At 42.6% G+C, this 18,054-nt stretch overlaps 5 protein-coding genes across 5 annotated transcripts; 1 reads left to right on the top strand and 4 right to left on the bottom strand.

Moving 5' to 3' along the window:
- Positions 1-1,075: 1,075 nt before the first annotated feature.
- EAE97_009593 (uncharacterized protein) lies at positions 1,076-1,609 on the bottom strand (the record flags this gene model as incomplete). Its single annotated transcript, XM_038880108.1, has 1 exon — positions 1,076-1,609. The coding sequence occupies one exon, from the start codon at positions 1,607-1,609 to the stop codon at positions 1,076-1,078; it is 534 nt and encodes a 177-aa protein (XP_038729219.1).
- A 364-nt stretch (positions 1,610-1,973) lies between these two features.
- EAE97_009592 (uncharacterized protein) lies at positions 1,974-2,549 on the bottom strand (the record flags this gene model as incomplete). The annotated part of the gene is made up of 1 exon (XM_038880107.1): positions 1,974-2,549. The coding sequence occupies one exon, from the start codon at positions 2,547-2,549 to the stop codon at positions 1,974-1,976; it is 576 nt and encodes a 191-aa protein (XP_038729218.1).
- A 1,843-nt stretch (positions 2,550-4,392) lies between these two features.
- EAE97_009591 (uncharacterized protein) lies at positions 4,393-5,598 on the bottom strand (the record flags this gene model as incomplete). The annotated part of the gene is made up of 1 exon (XM_038880106.1): positions 4,393-5,598. One exon carries the CDS (start codon positions 5,596-5,598, stop codon positions 4,393-4,395), a length of 1,206 nt encoding a protein of 401 aa, XP_038729217.1.
- A 293-nt stretch (positions 5,599-5,891) lies between these two features.
- Positions 5,892-8,046, top strand: EAE97_009590 (uncharacterized protein; the record flags this gene model as incomplete). The annotated part of the gene is made up of 4 exons (XM_038880105.1): positions 5,892-6,437; positions 6,498-7,176; positions 7,225-7,790; positions 7,846-8,046. The coding sequence occupies 4 exons, from the start codon at positions 5,892-5,894 to the stop codon at positions 8,044-8,046; spliced, it is 1,992 nt and encodes a 663-aa protein (XP_038729216.1).
- A 4,417-nt stretch (positions 8,047-12,463) lies between these two features.
- Positions 12,464-17,734, bottom strand: EAE97_009589 (uncharacterized protein; the record flags this gene model as incomplete). Its single annotated transcript, XM_038880104.1, has 6 exons — positions 12,464-15,249; positions 15,315-16,244; positions 16,515-16,551; positions 16,601-17,173; positions 17,234-17,632; positions 17,732-17,734. 6 exons carry the CDS (start codon positions 17,732-17,734, stop codon positions 12,464-12,466), a joined length of 4,728 nt encoding a protein of 1,575 aa, XP_038729215.1.
- Positions 17,735-18,054: the final 320 nt, after the last annotated feature.

Below are 18,054 nucleotides of genomic sequence, written 5' to 3'. Positions count from 1 at the left end.
GTGGAATCTTCGAATTATGTGGATGTGAGGTTTTTGACGGAGGACTAGATGTGGGCTGTGAAGGAGAGAGATAGGGCGGTGATAATTAAGAGGTTGATGGAGACGAAATGTGCGATGCAGAGGAGTTTGGGATTGTGGGAGTGGCGGGGCGAGTCTGATGAAAGTCATAGAAAGGATGGCTGGGGTTCTGTTCGCGGATCCGCTGAAAGCTACCAGCAAATCCATGATCGAGAGCTTTGATGTCAGTTTTGGGCGGTGGAATTCGGAGAAGATAAATTTTGTGGTCACTTACTTGGGTGTATTTAATTTTTGGGAAAGAACAGGAAGAATTTGGACCAAACAGATGTTCGGGGAATCTTTGGCCAAAGAACATTGAAAGATGTTTAGAGGGGATGATAGTACACGAACGTATCCAATCATCAGATGGATATTCGAGTTTTGAATAACTCTTTTCAAATCTAGAACAAACTTCTCGTTATTAAATATAAATCTCATCATGACATTGAAATGTGAAAAGATAGCCCGAAATAGAGGTTGCCAGAAATTAGGATCAACTCGTTTAGTCTACGGTTAGTCAGCACTCTTTGTAGCACATCTCCCTTGTGGAATCTTAACCATACGCGGATTTTACATCTTGCATATCGACGGATTGTCACAATCTGATAAGTTTTACTCAGAGCTTATGACTCAAAAACAAATCGGACATTGGCCGAAAGTTTATTGTCCAGTCAAAGTTCAAGAAATAAGTCGGAAAATCAAGGGGAGGTTTTGACGGAGTTCGCTTAGTACATCGATCAGCGCCCATCTAGCTCGAAGCTAGGCATTTTAGTCACATATTCTCGAGCTTGGAAAAGAGTCAGTTTAAACTTCGTGATATTATAATTTTTCCTAGAAACGCTGCGCATATGTGTCAATGATATCGAAACTGAATGTTCAGATCTGACGTGGATATTCGCACCCTCAATAATATCCAAAACTCCAGCGATACATTATCTTGCCCGCTTCGGCGCCTCGCCAAAATGATGAATTTCCAAGTCCCCTCCATATATATAAGAATGACGTCGTGATTTGAATATTACACATCTACATATGTCCTCGTTAAAATATGTTTAGCCTTCCAATATCTCGTAGGACTCATTGGATACATGCGGCGACAAATCTCTGTATCGACACGCGTAACCACAAAACGCTCTTCATACACCATTATTTTTCCATTTTTCGGCGAACCTCTCTCCGCCCGCTCCCAAGACTTGACAAGATCTTGTTGAGTTTCCACTACCTTCTCCTGGAAATCCAAATTCCGTCTTTCCGGTCTCCCCCAATCGAAACAAAGATATTCATGCACGTGTTCATTTTCCGAGACGGCGAGATGGAGAGTTATAGGTCCCATGTAGGAACCGAAAAATCTTCGTTGGAAAAATCGGGGATCCTCGCGGATGATTGAGGTTAAGTGTTCGTCGACGATTGATCGGAAGGAGATGGTTTCTTTAGGGGTCTTTTTGGGGAGTTTACGGTTGTATATGCCAGTTCGACAGATGTGGCAATGAGGAGGATGCCAACAGCGGTGGCCGAAAAGCTTTTCGATGGATGAGCTGATTGAGAAAGGCATTTGGGGATTTAGATGGGGTAAATGTGGAATGAGATGGTGGAAATAGTGTGTAAATGAGATATGAATTAGAATTATATTTGTACTTCAAGATATTCCGATGAGGATTTGTGGGATAAAGTAGTGATCTGATGTGAGGTGCGAATTATGGGTTACAAAAATTTCAAAGGAAGAGAGCTCAATAAATACTTCCATCTAGGGATAATATGTCACTTTTGTCACTGCACTAGTACTTTGAAGCGTGGAACTTTATTTCATTACCAACTAACTAAATCCAACCATGGTATCGATGATGCTTCAGTACCGACGTGCTGTCGGAGATGTCTAGATACCCCCAGAAACCAGTGTATACATCTGTCGCTCTTTTTCACGCTGGTGTAATGACACCTTGCCATTTGATGCGCGTTTCCGTCCCATCCATATCTATGGCTACCATTTCTAAACTTTCCGTGGCGCTCAATTTCTTGGTGATAGCTGTGTGCGTTTCTTCTACCATCTGTAGACTTTTTCTATCACCCAATTCCTTGCTTACAGCCATGCGACCATCTTCAACCGCCTTTACCATTTCTTGAGATCCACTACTGAGCTCTTTCCCCGTCGTTTCGATTCTCTCTGGGTTTGCAACTTCATTTGAGGGGATTGAAGGATTGAAATTGATGACTTCCTGAATATGCGTAACTCCATGGACATCATTGACGGTAATGGTGATTGGTTCGTGCTCTCTATAGTTAATGACTCCTCTGTCGTATTCCTCCTTGGTAATCTCTCTCATCAAGGGTCCCGATTCGGTACAAGCTTCAATTCGAGCATTCATTCCGGTGTTGAGCTTAGTTTCTTCCTCGACTTTGATTTGAGCATCTTTTTCAGCCTGTCTCTGAATAGATTTTTGATGTCGCTTGTGGAATAACTTCGAAAAGAAGGCTCCGATACAGAAACAGACCATGTCGATAACTTGGATGTGATGTTATGTGTAGATAAATTGTTTGAGTGGTTTGGGATAACTGTTTGGGTGATTAGGTGTAGACTTGTCGAACTTTTGAGGCAAGAATCTCTGAAATCCTGAGGGGTCTATCTAGATGATCTATTTATATGGGTAAATCCATCAGAGTTAGATACGTTACTTGGCTTGATACACGTTCAGAATTAGTGGTTAAAATTTGACCGTACTAGAGAGGATTAGCGACGTACCGGATCTTGACAATCTCACCTTCGAATCTACGGCTTCGCATCTCCAAAATCATGTGATCATGAATCGATGTCAAAGTTGGTATGGGTTTGATTCCGTCTCTGACAGGGGCGGGGTCAGTAGGAAAGTTATGATTATCTGCATCTTCTCATGCTGGATATTCCGTCATCGCATCACCAGGATTTGACATTCAGTCGTTCGATAATAATTAAATACATCACATCTTCAAGTCGAATTGTTCCTGATGATTACTCTAGGAGGGATTGTCTAGATAAAATTATTTCATTCTCGCAAAAGAGGCTATCATATATTTCTCCAACAGGTACATTATGAATATGAGACTATTATATCTCAGTATGCGCAATTCAAATAAACCCCATAACTCCATCTCACACTAGACTTCTAATTTTTAGAATCGTCGGACCTTTGGAATCGTTGAGCCCAATACTAAATCCAATCCCAATCGCAGCGATATAACTTCAAGCGCCTTTAATGCCCACAAAAGATGGTTTAATCTGCGGCATGAGAAGTTAGCGAAAACCTATGCATAGATATCAGGAGACAAGTACAACCAACCCACGAACTTTTTCCAATCAATCCATCGTCATTCATTCAGGGAGAGTCCCATTAGTCAAGAAAAGCAGAATTCTTTCTACGAATACATTCATTCTCTGTTTCGTACTCATGATACGACGGCGGCTTTCAATGACATCTTTTCTATAGCGTTCTTTAATCTGATTCACAATTATTTCTGTGGAATTTTGATGCTTAGGCTTAGATGTAGCAAATAAAGCCCAAAACCAGTAAATGACTTTCGAAATTGAATTTTGCGAATTCATGATTGTGAGTGAGAAAAGTGCGACTTAAATGTTATAAAGAATTGAGATTTTAGATTTTGGAGCGCGATAGTAATTGAGATAGCGAGGATGTCGTTATACTAATTTTGAGAAGTGAAATTAATTCGAATTTGTGGTTAAGATTGGAAGAGAATGAGGAATATATTGTCTGGTAAGAGTTTGAACAATTACGTATTTGGGGGACGTTTAAGGCTGTAAAGTTAGTGATAGACTAGATATTTTGGGTCGGTACATGATGCTATGGTTTTGAATCCGGTTGAAATAGGAGAACTCGTTTAAATGAGGCTAAACCATTTTAGGTCTACTGTCTCTTCCGGCGTACCATTAGATCGTTCTAAAGTATTTTTGATTACAACTTTGGGGATTATCTTCTTGCTGGTTACAGAATGGAGTAATCCCAGCTGTATCATTCTCATCTGGAACACTCTTGTTAGGGGAAATCGTATTAATGTTGAATTTATGTATGGCTGGCTGTAATATGTTTACTGTATATTCAATCCAGATTTTATGTTCAGATAATTCAGACCGTATTGTATTGCTCCAAGGCTGATTCATTTGCAGATTTAAGCTGACTACAAAAATTGTGAGCGGAATTAAATATATTTTAAAATTCCGGCCGGTAAAGCGAACTCTTAGCTTTGGAATAGACATCGAGCCACCAGAACAGCAGGTACTAGACTTTGAAAAGGAAGAGAACTTTGGATCTATTTGAATTTGTGATAAAGCTACCTACCAGTTCTTAGTTACCACTTCTTTGGTGCCCCAACGACCATCCTTGAAAATGTAGCACTGGCAATGGTTGGAGATACGGTCTTGGCTTTCTCTTTTGCTAATATACCTGTCCTATCGGTGACAGGAGTAGCATCAATGATGTTGTCAAATTCATCATCTTCTCCATTATCCGAATCCGCTTCAACTTCAGAATCTTCTTTCAATGGTACTGGTCTTGAAATCTTTTCTGGTGCGACCTTTTGACTGGAATTTTGTGGATTGGCAAATGGTTTGGAGGCTAGGACCCTTCGTCTGAGTTCTGCCATTTCCTCTTCATCATCCTCATCATCTGAGATGGCAAAAGGATCCTTGTCTTCATCCTCCTCCTTCTCCTCATCATCTTCAGGTATGGGTTTCTTTTTTGGTTGTTCTTTACCGAGATAAATTCCATCCACTTCGTCGTCACTGTCTTTTCCCTCTTCATCTTCATCATCTTCATCGTCATCCTCATCCTCCGAACTTTCAGGTAATCTATGATTCGTGTTTCCACTTTTCCAAATATCATCTTCACCATCAGCTCCACCCTCTCTACTCTCTTTATATTCTCTCTCTAATTTCTCCATCCAAACTTCCTGAGCCTTCTTGATCTCTGCTTCGTCTTTGCATGCTGCATAACGCTTTAATAAACTCGAATTAATATCCAGGAATGATCTGCCGTAGTTGAATGGTTCTAATATTTGTTCTGCCCAATCCTCGAATCCACATATGTAAAACGCAGCTCCCAAAGCCTCTACACAATTTAGCCTCCAAGGTTTACCATAATTGACCGAGTTTGCGGCGACGAGATATGGCAATAGTCTCTCACATTTTCCACCTATCTTAGCCCAAGGAACTTCTGCTGTACGAGCCCATGAACATTCCACAACTGCCGCACCGTACTGTTGCATAATTTCACGATCTGCCGGGGATATTGTAGCTTTCGCATTTGGAGATATAATAACACCTTGATGTTTCTGACCAACATGTAATTCTCGCATAAGATTAAGCTTCATGAGTTTCTTTCCGGAACATCGTTTTGGATCGCAGTGACCAAGATCCCAACATGCGGCTTTGAATGGAGGGCGAGAAGAGCGGGGTTGTGATTCATCGTCGGAGTTATTGCGAGGGCCTCGAGTTCGTGGAGGATTGCTATACTTCTTGCCTCGAGAAGAGAAGTTATCTTTCTTGTGTCGAACCATAATGTGATTATTCAAATGAACGTTAATAAGTGGCGACTTGTTTACAAAGAGAAAGTAAATGTATGATGTGATATAAAAATCGAGGTGGGGAGCCAAGAAATGTTCCAGCCTTGCGAATAGTGATGACTAAGCACCCTCTCATCATTCCAAAGTCCAATCGTGTCCACCCCACTGAGCTCATTACAACTCTCTCTATCGCGCCGCATCAGCTCATCGACGGAGTTCTTACAATCAACACTTTTTTTACAGTCTATAACCATTCTGCTTGGTAATATAGGAGAATATACCTCCTAATGGAGGCAGCTTCCGCAAGAATGGCGGCACGAGACAGGTTCTCTATGATGGGAGATCCAGGACCCTCCCCTCTCCAACGATATATCCAGCAAGCTTGTTCCCCTGAAAATTACGAGCCAAATCTTGCTATGAACCTCGAAATTTCCGACCTTATCAACTCGAAAAAGGGAAATGCGCCACGGGAAGCAGCTATTGCAATTGTCAATTATATTAATCATCGCAATCCAAATGTTGCGATATTAGCACTTGTCTTGTTGGACATTTGTGTCAAGAATTGCGGTTATCCATTTCATTTGCAGATCAGCACAAAAGAGTTTTTGAATGAATTGGTGAGGAGGTTCCCGGAACGACCACCTGTCAGACCGAGTAAAGTCCAGATGAAGATCTTGGAAGCTATCGAGGAATGGAGGGGAACGATATGTCAGACTTCGAGATACAAAGAGGATTTAGGTTTCATAAGGGATATGCATAGGTTATTAAGTTACAAAGGATATGTATTTCCGGAAGTTAGAGTAGAGGATGCTGCGGTGCTCAATCCAAGCGATGTAAGTTTAGTGATGGATATATGTATGGAGTACTTCGATGGGATACTGATTATATCATAGAATTTAAAATCCGCCGAAGAGATGGAGGAAGAAGAAAAGGCGGCACAATCTGCGAAATTGCAAGAATTAATTCGTCGTGGTGGTCCCGAGGATTTGCAAGAAGCCAACAGGTTAATGAAAATTATGGCTGGATACGATACCAGGTCGAAAACGGATTACCGAGCCAAGGCAGCAGAAGAAGTTGGAAAAGTACAACAGAAAGCGAGATTGCTGGAAGAACGTCTGGAAGAATTCAAGCCTGGAGATGTTATGACGGAGGGTGATGTCTACGAAGAACTTGCATCAGCTCTTCAAAGTGCTCACCCCAAAATACAAAAGATGTGCGAAGAGGAATCGGATGATCATGAAGCTGTCGCAAAGCTTCTTGAAATTAATGATAGTATCCATCGTACTGTGGAGCGGTACAAGTTGATGAAGAAGGGCGATGTGGATGCAGCTTCGAAGATTGCCAAGGGCACCCTTGGTACCAGTACAGGGGTTAGCAAGAATTCCGCAAATGAACTTTCCTTGATCGATTTTGATGGAGAGCCGGAGACCAATGGAAGTTCGTCTATGAATAATGTTCCGGCGAGCACATCCCAACCAGGTGATTTAGAAAATGACTTATTGGGGCTGTCTATGGGAGATTCCTCATACAGTCAAGAGGGTGGCATCTCCCTTGGGTTTGGTAACAATACTAGTGAGTTGTCTACATATGGTTGAAATTCAACATCCTAACAAGCTCTAGATATTCCTGGTCCTGCTTTAATGTCTTCAACAACTGAAAATAGTACAGCCAGAGGACCAACGCCAACAAGATCTCCGGTACCTTCAAATCTACCCGTGAAACCTGATTATTCAGCGTTCTCTGCATTTGGATCACAACCCCCTTCCAAATCCGTTACTCCACAACCATCCCTCTTTCAACAACAACAACAACAGCAACAAGCTGCAGCCGCGAGACCTCCCCCATCAAATATTGATCCATTCGCTGCTCTTACATCCCCGTCAAGGCAATCTACCCCTCAACAATCTGGCTCCATTTTCGATTTTGCGAATCCTAAACCCCCAGTATCACATCCAGCGAATGCCCCAGCACCTGCAGTGGATGACGATGAATGGGCATTTTCCTCTGCCTTACCCGAAGGTCTTCCATCTACCAACGATTTAACCATTAGTAATACCAACGTCAAAATATCCTTAAATGCTACTCGCGAACCTACTACACCTGATGTCATTACTTTATCAATTGCATTCTCAAATAATTCAAACGAACCAATATCTGACTTAACATTTCAAGCCGCAGTCACAAAGGTATTGTTCTTCTATCTATCTTCAGTATAATGCAAGAATGCTAACACTATAAAAGGGCTATACACTCCGACTACAACCTCAAAGTGGACGAAGGCTTAATCCCCATCAAAATTCGGGCATCACTCAGAAAATTTACCTTCAGGGTGTGGAGCACGGGAAGGGTGATCAGGTGAAGATGAGGTGGAAGTGCTCATACAAACTTGGTGCACAAAATTCTAATGAGCAAGGTGAAATTGCGAGCTTGGGCATTTCTTGATGTTGACGAGAATGAGAATTGAGATGAAAGCTGATCCAGGGAGTTGAACTAGGACAGGATGTTGGGGGAATTATAGGTTATGGGTGTCGAAACGTGTGTTTAGAGGTACGAAAGTTCAAACGATTTAGTTCAACTGAAGGAGCGCGTTATAATACATGAAGGTAACAGGTATCTGGCTTAGCCAATATCAACTAATTTCAAATTCAAATTATAAAATCCTGCTTGGCTACTCATATACTGCCTAAAAGTTGATTGGTGATTTGTTCTAGGTGATTTTTTGTGCAGAGAGGAGCTCCGAATCCTACATACCCTTCAACATGGTGAATTCGAAGAAAAGAAAATTTCAAGCATAATTGAATCCTTCTCCGAGATTTCTTTCTCTGTCTGCTTCTTTTGATGTCTTTTGACTCATTTAGAGGGTATAAAGCTCTCGAGCGACCGAGTCAGTTGGGTACCAATCCCGATTCCCGTAGTCTATTAGTAGGGAAACGTCGAGGTATGGATTTATGAATTTGGAAATCTGTGATCTCTCAGTGGGACATTACATTAATTTCTCAAGACGAAGAATCGCGTCAGATACTTGCCGTGGGATACCATTTATTTTCCATCTGAATATTATTAGATAATTGGTGGAATTACGGCATGATGTATTCCAGTAGAAATTATGGTGTGACCATATGGTCAATCAATAGAGGAATCGCCCAAAGCCGGAATCAATATCTAGTTCTATTCCTCACCAAACCTCCAGAATCGGTCTTCGGTAAGTATCACTCTATATTCATATACTCTACTCTTTACTTGAGTCCCATGTAGTTTGGTCGTTGGCATAGATCACAGGCTATATCGTGATACCGAATCCAAATTCAAACTTTGAAAGAGGCATGATGTATAAAAGCATCAAACCCATTTGGACACTACACCTAGACAGCTTCCTCGAAATTCCGGACTGTAGTCTATTTTAACATTTTAGATTTGAGATTTTGCAGATACGATTATCGAGTTCATGAATTCATTGACTTAAATTGACTTAATACTTGAGGGAGACTGAGAATTTTAAAGGTTTTAATTGTTAAACGGTAGTTCCCACTACTGAATTCCCTGGATCTGTAACAGACCGCCATCTATTAGAGAGCTCGGGGGTGATGGATTTACTGAATTATGATTACATTATATAAGCTTCTACTACTTTCAAATAGATACCGTTTCTTTGAATCGCTATATTTGGTATACAAAATCCGAATTTCCTCTTATGCCTGAAACAAGATTCGGATGACAATATGGTCTGTAGCGTTGGGAAAAGCCGGCAAAAGGAACAGGACTCTACCAAACCACCGTATTCGTAAAAGATCTCCCGCGTAACCTCCTTTTTATATATGACTATCGTTTATAATTTCTCAGATCGTAAATCATAATAGAATATTCAAATGACCAAAAATACCAAAGAGACCTCGAATCTTGAATTGTTTCCGAGTATCGAAAACTTCGAAATGATGTAATGCAATCCGGAACTTCGAGGGCCTGAATATAAATCCCATGTCTCTTCTATCATTCTCGCACAGCTTGATCCCCACGCCTCACTTGGACTCTCTTGACCCGAAAAATGACATATTGATCTACCCCATCATAATCTTATGATTCGCCACCCTGTCGACTAGATATCCGAATCATCAAGTGGTTTCTTTTACATGAGATCCGATGCATGGTGGAACTCTTCGCCGTCAGTCGGAAATGTTCTTTTTCGCATTTCACAGCTCTTTTTATGTCTGAACGAATAGTGCGAAATAGAGATATCAACTGGATAGAATGCAATATATATGTGAGACTCGCTACCATTGAAATCTCCGAATGACTTCCACTTTTCAGCATCAATTGCCGCGGTCCCATCCACAAAGGCATTTCCACCAACCATCATAACTTCTCAGTGGACATATCATCTGCATATAAATCCTTCTCTGCGGCTTTATCATTGCGAGAGAATACATCTTATTCACATTCCTCTACTTTCATCTCCGCAAGACTCTTCGATTTCTCCTCCTACTTCTCCCACCATATACAGAAGCATAGCAGAGAAAAAGCATCGTGAAAACTCCAATAGCGGTGGCGCATATCACAAAATAAAAACATCACATATACATTAACCAAGGTGTGGGGTTGACTTTGTACTGGATTTTGAAGTTGTTAGAGATTGCAAATCCTAGGGCGTCGGCTTCCCAGGTGGCTTCCCAGATCGTTGCATTTGATTTGGGAGGAAAAGTAGGGGTATTCATGGTTTCGTGTAGCGGTTTGTCTTTGTACGGAGTTGGAAGATTCGTGGTTGGATGGTGGGATTTTTTTTTTCTCAAAATGGGAAATGTGAAGATAATTTTGGGGAGGTGGAGTTGTTTTATATACCTGTCAAATCTAAGCTTCGGGACTAAAACATCAGTATTCTACTTAGAATAGTACGAGGTATTCATTCCACCAAAGAAGCTTTTTCTGTACGAAATGATTCCATGCTCAACCTAGGAATATCATGGTAGGGAGGTTGATCGTTCCAAAAAGTATCATTTGGTTGGTCACCAAAAAGAATAGCATACAAAGTAGATCGAATCTCCAGCTAGGCTCATCACTAGCGAGGCTAGACGAGACTAAATATTTACCACTCGTCATCACGGAGTCACTTTACTGCGCGATTGCCAAAGGTTATGAAGATTTATGAGTAATGCATTTCATACATCTATATCAAAGTGTCCTGTACATATAGTACCGTACAATTTTAATCTGATGATATGTCGACGAAGAATAAAGGAGATTCATCTCACTAAATGTTAGGGATATCTGGAAGGTGCGGGTGGATTAATATCTGTAAGTTAGATCCATAGCATCATTGATTCTACACCCTTTCCACACCCATAAAATAGATTCCTTCATATACAATCACAATACACAAACTCGAGCTTTATTATTCTCTTTCCTTGGTCTTTCATCCAGTCTAGAATATCATACAAATTCATTTACTAATTCCGACGGTGACCTCCACACATCCCACAAATCTAAAACGGTTAATCAATACTCTAGATTAGAGGAGTTTATTATCCCGTCCCATCCCATCCCAATCACTGCTATGATATGACTCTGTTCATTCCATCCATTCATTTCACATTATCCAAAAGTTTACCTACACACCGAAACTAACCCAACATATCCTCCCGACTATTCTCACCATTCATTCCCATCCACACAACAAATCAACCACCCATCTAATCTGATCAAATCTAATCAACTCATCATTCAATAACCCCCAACCTCATCTCTTAAATCTTATATAAACCACATCTATCAATTTATTCTCCTTCTCCTCTCCTTCCCCTTTCTCCCCCCTTTCCCTCTCACTCTCTTATCCTATAATCGAATCATATCGAATTACATCTTTCCTAACTCTAATAGGGAATACAAAAATGAATCCCAATCCCAACTTCAACTCTCGCATGAAATGTGAATCTAAATCTGAATCTCAATTCCAGTAAAGACTCTCAATCTCAATCCCAATCTCAATAAACAGCCCCCCCTAAAAAAAATCACTAAAAAACATTGAAAACACCCAAATGATATCTACCTACATACATACCTACATACCTACATACCTGCACACATACCTACATACATACTTCACCCCCCACTCCATCCCCCCACTCCATCCCCCCACTCCATGCACCTACTCCCATTCCCTCCTCCGCCTACTCCCCTCACCGTTTCAACATCTATAATTACACATACCTCATCACCTCTCTCTCTCTCTCTCTCTCTCTCTCTCTCTCTCTCTCTCTCTCTCTCTCTCTCTCTCTCTCTCTCCCCTCTTCCCCCCATCTATTACCCATCCACAACCCATACAAAAAATAAAATCTACACCCATATCCATATTCGCATCCACATACCCTTCCACATCCCAGGGTATCATCTAATATCATACAGAATCCTCACAAACAAAGACATAAACATCAACATAACATACATATACACCATCAGCCAACCAGCCGTCCCCCTTCCCACTTTCCCTACTAACATTTATTCTTCTTTCATTTTCTTCATCTTCATTCCGTCGTATCAAGCTATACTATTCTATGCTAAAAAAACCCCCAGCAGCCCATTCCTTCTTTTTAATGCCATTATCGTGCAATCATCATGCATCTATGTTCTCCGATATGTGTACATCTCCGTACATGTAAACCCATAAACCTCGTTCCTGAGTTCTCTCCGTGGTATATCTACGGTATATGGTATATCCTGCGCCCAACGCTATGCGATGCCGTACCGTGCCGTGTTGTGCCGTGCCGTGCGTTGCCCAAAACTCCATGATAATATCCATGCAATCGATAAAATATAAGAAGAAAAAGAAGAAGAATACATGATCCCCAATCCCAACCTCCAATCAAATTCCTCAACGACTCCTACTCCTCCTTTCCCCATACCAACCCCTCCCATCCCCCCTCACTCCCCCCTCCCCACCCGTCCGAATCCCCAATCCCGTCTCCCCGAATTCAATCATGCCCCCTCTTTCCGCACTCCAATTCCTCTGCGCCTGAAATCTCTGCGATGTTCCCAAATCTCCAAACTCGACGACTCTCCCCCCACCAACCACTAAACCTCCACTCCCACTACTCCCACCTCTTTTCATGAGCGGGGCTTGGAGTTCTGTCTCCGCTATCCCCCTTGAATTCCCATTCGCAGTCGCACTTCCAAATCCCTCACTACCCATCTCTGGACTCGGATAAACAAAACTCAAATCCCTCACTCCAGCCCCGACCCCTGCTCTCCTCTCCTCACTCTGCCCAAAATATCCCATCTGACTTTGATTCCCTGCAGCGCTCATCCTCGGACTAAAATTCGGCGCTAAAGGATTAAACGTCCTCGGAATCCTGGCTTGCAACGAAACATATTGATTCTGATTTTGTCCCTGTCCCTGTACCAATCTCTGCATATCTCTCTCCCTCTCCTGATTTTCGTACAAAATTCTCGCTGCATCATCACCCACGACCGCCCGCGCGAATGCTAATCTCGGACTTTTCCTTACCATTCCCCTTTCGCGATCTTGGGGTGCGTGATTGAGATAGTGAGCTGAGGAGATTTGATAGCTTATCTGTGGACTCATGGCCTGCGGACCTACTCGAGGAGAAAAGGGAAGTTGGGGGATAGGTTCAGTTTCGGCGAGAGATGTACGGCGTTGTTTGGATGCGGAGGTGGAGTTTGAGCTGGGATGAGCGGAAGGTCGGGAGAGAGAAATAGTGGAGTGCGTTGATTGACCAGAGGGGTTGCGGGAAAGGGGTTGAGATGTGTAGCCTGATTCTTGGGGGGAGGTGCGCGAGGTTGTTATACTTGTTGTATCGGAGTGGGAGAATTCGGGACGGCCGGGGTAGTATGTTGAAGGGGTGGGGCGATACTGAGAAGGAAGAAGGTTTGGTGAGGATATTGATTGGAATTGAGTTGGTCGAAGTAGATGATGGGGATTTTGGGGATTGCCTTGATGTGGGATTGGATTGTGCATCGAGTTATGTAATGAATTGGGATAAGATTGTGAATCCCAACTCGGATAATCGTGGGGTAGGTCCCTCTTTAGTGATGGTGACAATGATGTGTATGGTATTGAAGATCTTGTCAAAGGAGGTGGACCTGGCATGATCGGATAGATATTCTCAAAGGGATCTGGTATCGGTTTGAAACCATCTTGACTGTTGTTCGTGTTTGGCGTATTATACATGTTGCTACTCGTAGTAGAATATGGTTGTCGATAATACAGATCCGGTGTATGAGGATATGGTGGCATACGAGTATAAGGTACGTGTGGTTGTGGTGGTTGAGACTCTGTATCATGAGGAATAAGCTGTAAGGCGGCAACAGCTGTTGTTGGTTCTGGGTATCCGAGGTTTGATGTCGTATCACTAAAGTTTTCTTCCGTGCCATGTCTCGAAGCTGTATCTCTCGTTGGGCCAGAAACAGCCGATGCATAAGTTGGTGTCCTAGTGATAAGATTGGTTTCCGTCAACTTATGCGTGGGGGCTCTTCGATTTTGAATAGGACCACCTCCTCGAACTGGAGGTGGACTCGATTTACTGATATGAGCGAGTGCTACTCTGGCACTAGATTGACCAGACAAACTACCACGAGATTGTGGTCGAATAGCAGGTTGCTGTAATTCACCATGTGCTGTAACACTAGTCACACGTGGGTCGGAAAACCCTCCGGGGGTCATTGAACGAAAATAACCCGCACGATTTCGATATCTTCTTGATTCCTGAGCACGAATGGTTCTATGAAGATCGAGCTTCGGAGCCGTAACCCTTGAACGCCGAGGTTTGACTACTTCCCATGGACCCCCAGGACTTTCAGGAGAACCAGCCGAAGGGGCCAAAGACTTTGGTGGCTGTAGTGTCATGGTAGAGCCTTCTAACTCACTATCATATCCCGTGTCTTCCTTGGGAAGTTGAGGTGGGAATCGAATTTGTTTGATATTCTCCACCTGTTGAAGGAAATCCGGATCATGAACAAGACTCTTGGGGGATTCAATGTGAGGCCCAAGGACCCAAGGAGAACCATCACAGAATTTGTCTGCAGGTGTTTCAGCATCGGCGCCAGTATCAGATGAGCTACCCGTCCGATCGAATATCGATGTTTGGAATGCTTCCGGTTGACCTCCAGCAATGACGTGAGAAGATTCCGGAGTACGTCGTTGAATTTCACTTCTAATTGCAGTTAATACATCATCTAACATGATACAAGTCGCATCCGGATCTAAAGTCTCTTTCTTGTGATGCTTGATGTATTCCTTTTTGTGTCTCTCGAGATGACTTTGAAGTCTCATGCCATGGATTTCGTAAAGTCGATAGTCTTCCACGAGACCAGTGCGTGTTTTTTGTGTGATGCGATCATTTGCTTGTTCAAATGAGTAGCAGAAAACTGAGATAGCTCGATCAAGCCACATTGGCAATTCTTTTTTTGCATGCAAAGTATCCACGAAGAATCCTTGAACGACACTATGTAGCCTGATAACATCGATATCATCTGACAACAAATCTCTGCTACCTTTTGAAGTTTGGGAAGAGCCGAGTGAGGCTTCGTGTTCGTTCCGGTCAATTAAGGCGAATTTGTTCAATACTTTAAAGGTGTTATTTAATGATCTACCAGTAATAGGTTCGCTGGCTCTAATAGGAACATCGAGTGCATCCAGGCCTAATGATGGTGTTAGTATAGATAGATACCCATTGAGGAAATAGATATGCGTATGATGCACTTACCTAGTGCAATCATCTCAACCGGAAGATGTTGACTGAAGAAGCACAAGATATGTATTAGATTGAGAGTTTCATAAGCACCCAACTTTTCCAATTGTTCAACCACTGATGTGAAAGCCTGAAGTTCCCTTAAACCCTTTGGTGCCGATGCATAAGATCTAGCATATCTTGCAAGTGGTTCATCTGTGGCTTTTAATCGTTGAGCGACGACGTGAATAACTACCGGTAAGAATTGCATTGCTTGAACTAGTTCCATGGAGTGTCTGAGGTCATCTTGAACATACGGCTCCTTCTTGTCTAGTTCTCGTAATAAAAGATGCTGAGCTTCTCTTGCGGAAAGTGCTGGTAATTTCAAAACCTGGGGGTTCATAAAATGATGATCGCCACTGACAGACTTTTCCGTTGATGTATAGATAATACTAGTGTTGACACTATCGGGAATGAATCTTCGTAAGCTATCATCAAAGTGCATACCGTCCAGGATTAAAAGCCAGTGATGTCGATGATTTAACCACTTCTTGACCAATTTAATAAATTGATCCGGATTGTCGAGAACTTTTGGATCTTCATTAACCATTGAAGGTTTCAACGCTGCCTTTTTCGCGATTTGCCAAAAGCCTGCTGTGATTTCCTGCTTACTTTTCGCTCGAATCCAGAAAACGCCACCGGGAAATTCGTGTCGGTATTCAAATGCATACTGTCGAGCCAAATGAGTCTTACCACCACCAGGCATACTTTGAATCAAAACAGCACATGAACCTTGAGATCTTCGCTGTTCATCAAAAAGCATTCTATGCATTTCAGCCAACTCTTCTCGTCGGCCAACAAATATGGAATTGGGACGAAATCCGGGTGGTTTGATAAAATATTCTGCACTATCGTCTGTCATATCGGGCTCAAAACTTGCAATAGTTTGTACTGAATTCGATAAATCTACGGAAACCAAACAAATCAGCTTCCCGCCAACAATATAAAAAAGCACAACGCAAAGCTCCCATGACCAAAGAAAATATTATAAGAAAATATCAATCTCAACGCCCGAGGTACAGATGAAAGAGAACCGTGGCGATCAACTCCAACGATCCGCCATCTCAAAATCTTCCTCCTCAACTTCCGACACCTCATAATCAAAAATAGGTCTTGCTCGTGGAGATTCAGTCAACACAGGTTGATGATGACTCGGCGAGCTACCATGGTACATACCCTGTGGTTGTTTTGGAGTTCCAGGCGCTAAAGTTGGCTACGAATTTGTTAGTGAATTTCCTGGGCCAAGATCATAGAGGGCGTACATCTTCGAATTGACCTCTAAGCTCTCTGATTTGCGCTTCTGTTTCCTCGGCTCGTTTCTTGATCTCATGTCTCCATCGAGCACGAATTACCGGGGAAGCTTCCAAAGCCCATGTCTTAATCTTGGTAGAGACATTCATGTAACCTGGTGCTCTCTTGCTTTCATATTTGCACATGCCGCTGTGTGTAGCCTCAATACCAAAGTAGGAAACATCTGGAAGTAGAGGACTGGCGGAAGTTTGATCAACGATAAAAGCTTTTGTTCCTTTAAAATCCGTCTTCAAACTTTCATGTGCCATACAAATCTTAAAGCGTTGATAAATGTCGAGAAAATGAAGATTGATATTGGCAAGCGTTTCATTATTTGTCGTCAACGTTTTGATGAGAATCGATTCCGAGTCCATAGCTTTCTTCGGCATTAAAGCCGATACCATCCCTTGGAAAATCAATCCCCATTTCGCTGGATCAGCACCCGTATGAGGAGTACCGAGGAATATGATACCGAAGGTCGAGACAGCGATGGAACGAATCTCGTCATTGCTCTTTCCTTGATAATCGTGGGAAATCTCTAGTGCCTGGGAGATGCGTAAGTATTAATAAACTTGTGGGGACAACCAGTGGATGGTGCTACTTACTCGTTTTACCAAGATACCACCCAAACTATGCGCAACCCAAATGATTGGGTTTTCTTCGGCCTCTTCACTCTTCCTCTCTAGCGCCAAACTAGAAACCAAACTTTGTGCGTGTTCGTGTATCCTGTCGTGCGAGGCTGATTTCTCTGCAAAAGCTACCACATCCGCATTGTATCCGTAGACGAGTATTCGAACCTTTGCCGATTTGTTTGGATCTTTGGAGCTGAAGGTCACTGGGAGAAGAGCCGTGGGCCAGAATATACCATTCTTAGCCGTCCACGTATGCTGTGGGTGACCGTTCAATCCGTGAACCAGTACGATGTCTACTTCAGCTTGGGGATGTGCATAGACTTCTGTGACTTCGAAGCGATTGATTTCATTGGGGTTTATAGCGGATCCATCCTGCCAAAGCACCAAATCAGCCGAAGAATTCCGAGATCCCTGCTGGACCCTTACCGACGGGAAGAGCGCTGGAATCTGGGGAAAGGAATGTTCACTTACCATGTCGAGATCTTCGTTGGTCCGCGATGAAGCTCGAGTTCAATCGTATGGTTGCATATATAAATAAGCATGAAAGAGTGAAGACTTATATAGACGAATGAAGGATGGAATCGCAAAGCTAAGTAAAGTGTCATGAAGACTGGGGAAAGTAAGCCTGCGGACGCAAAGTATCGGAGACGTCTGCCTGACTCGATTGACGTACCCAGGGCATATAAGATCTCGGTGTATCTGAATATAAAATGTACCCGTGAAGATTGTGGCACGCGCTAATGGAGGTTGGGGTGTTAGTCACACGGGGGCCGAAAAGTATATACGACGCCACA

Source organism: Botrytis byssoidea, assembly GCF_014898295.1.
Source record: "Botrytis byssoidea strain MUCL 94 chromosome Unknown BBYS_022, whole genome shotgun sequence".
In the NCBI taxonomy this organism is placed as follows: Eukaryota; Fungi; Ascomycota; class Leotiomycetes; order Helotiales; family Sclerotiniaceae; genus Botrytis; species Botrytis byssoidea.
The sequence above is the reverse complement of the archived record's forward strand: the minus strand, read 5'-3'. Positions and strand labels throughout refer to the sequence as shown.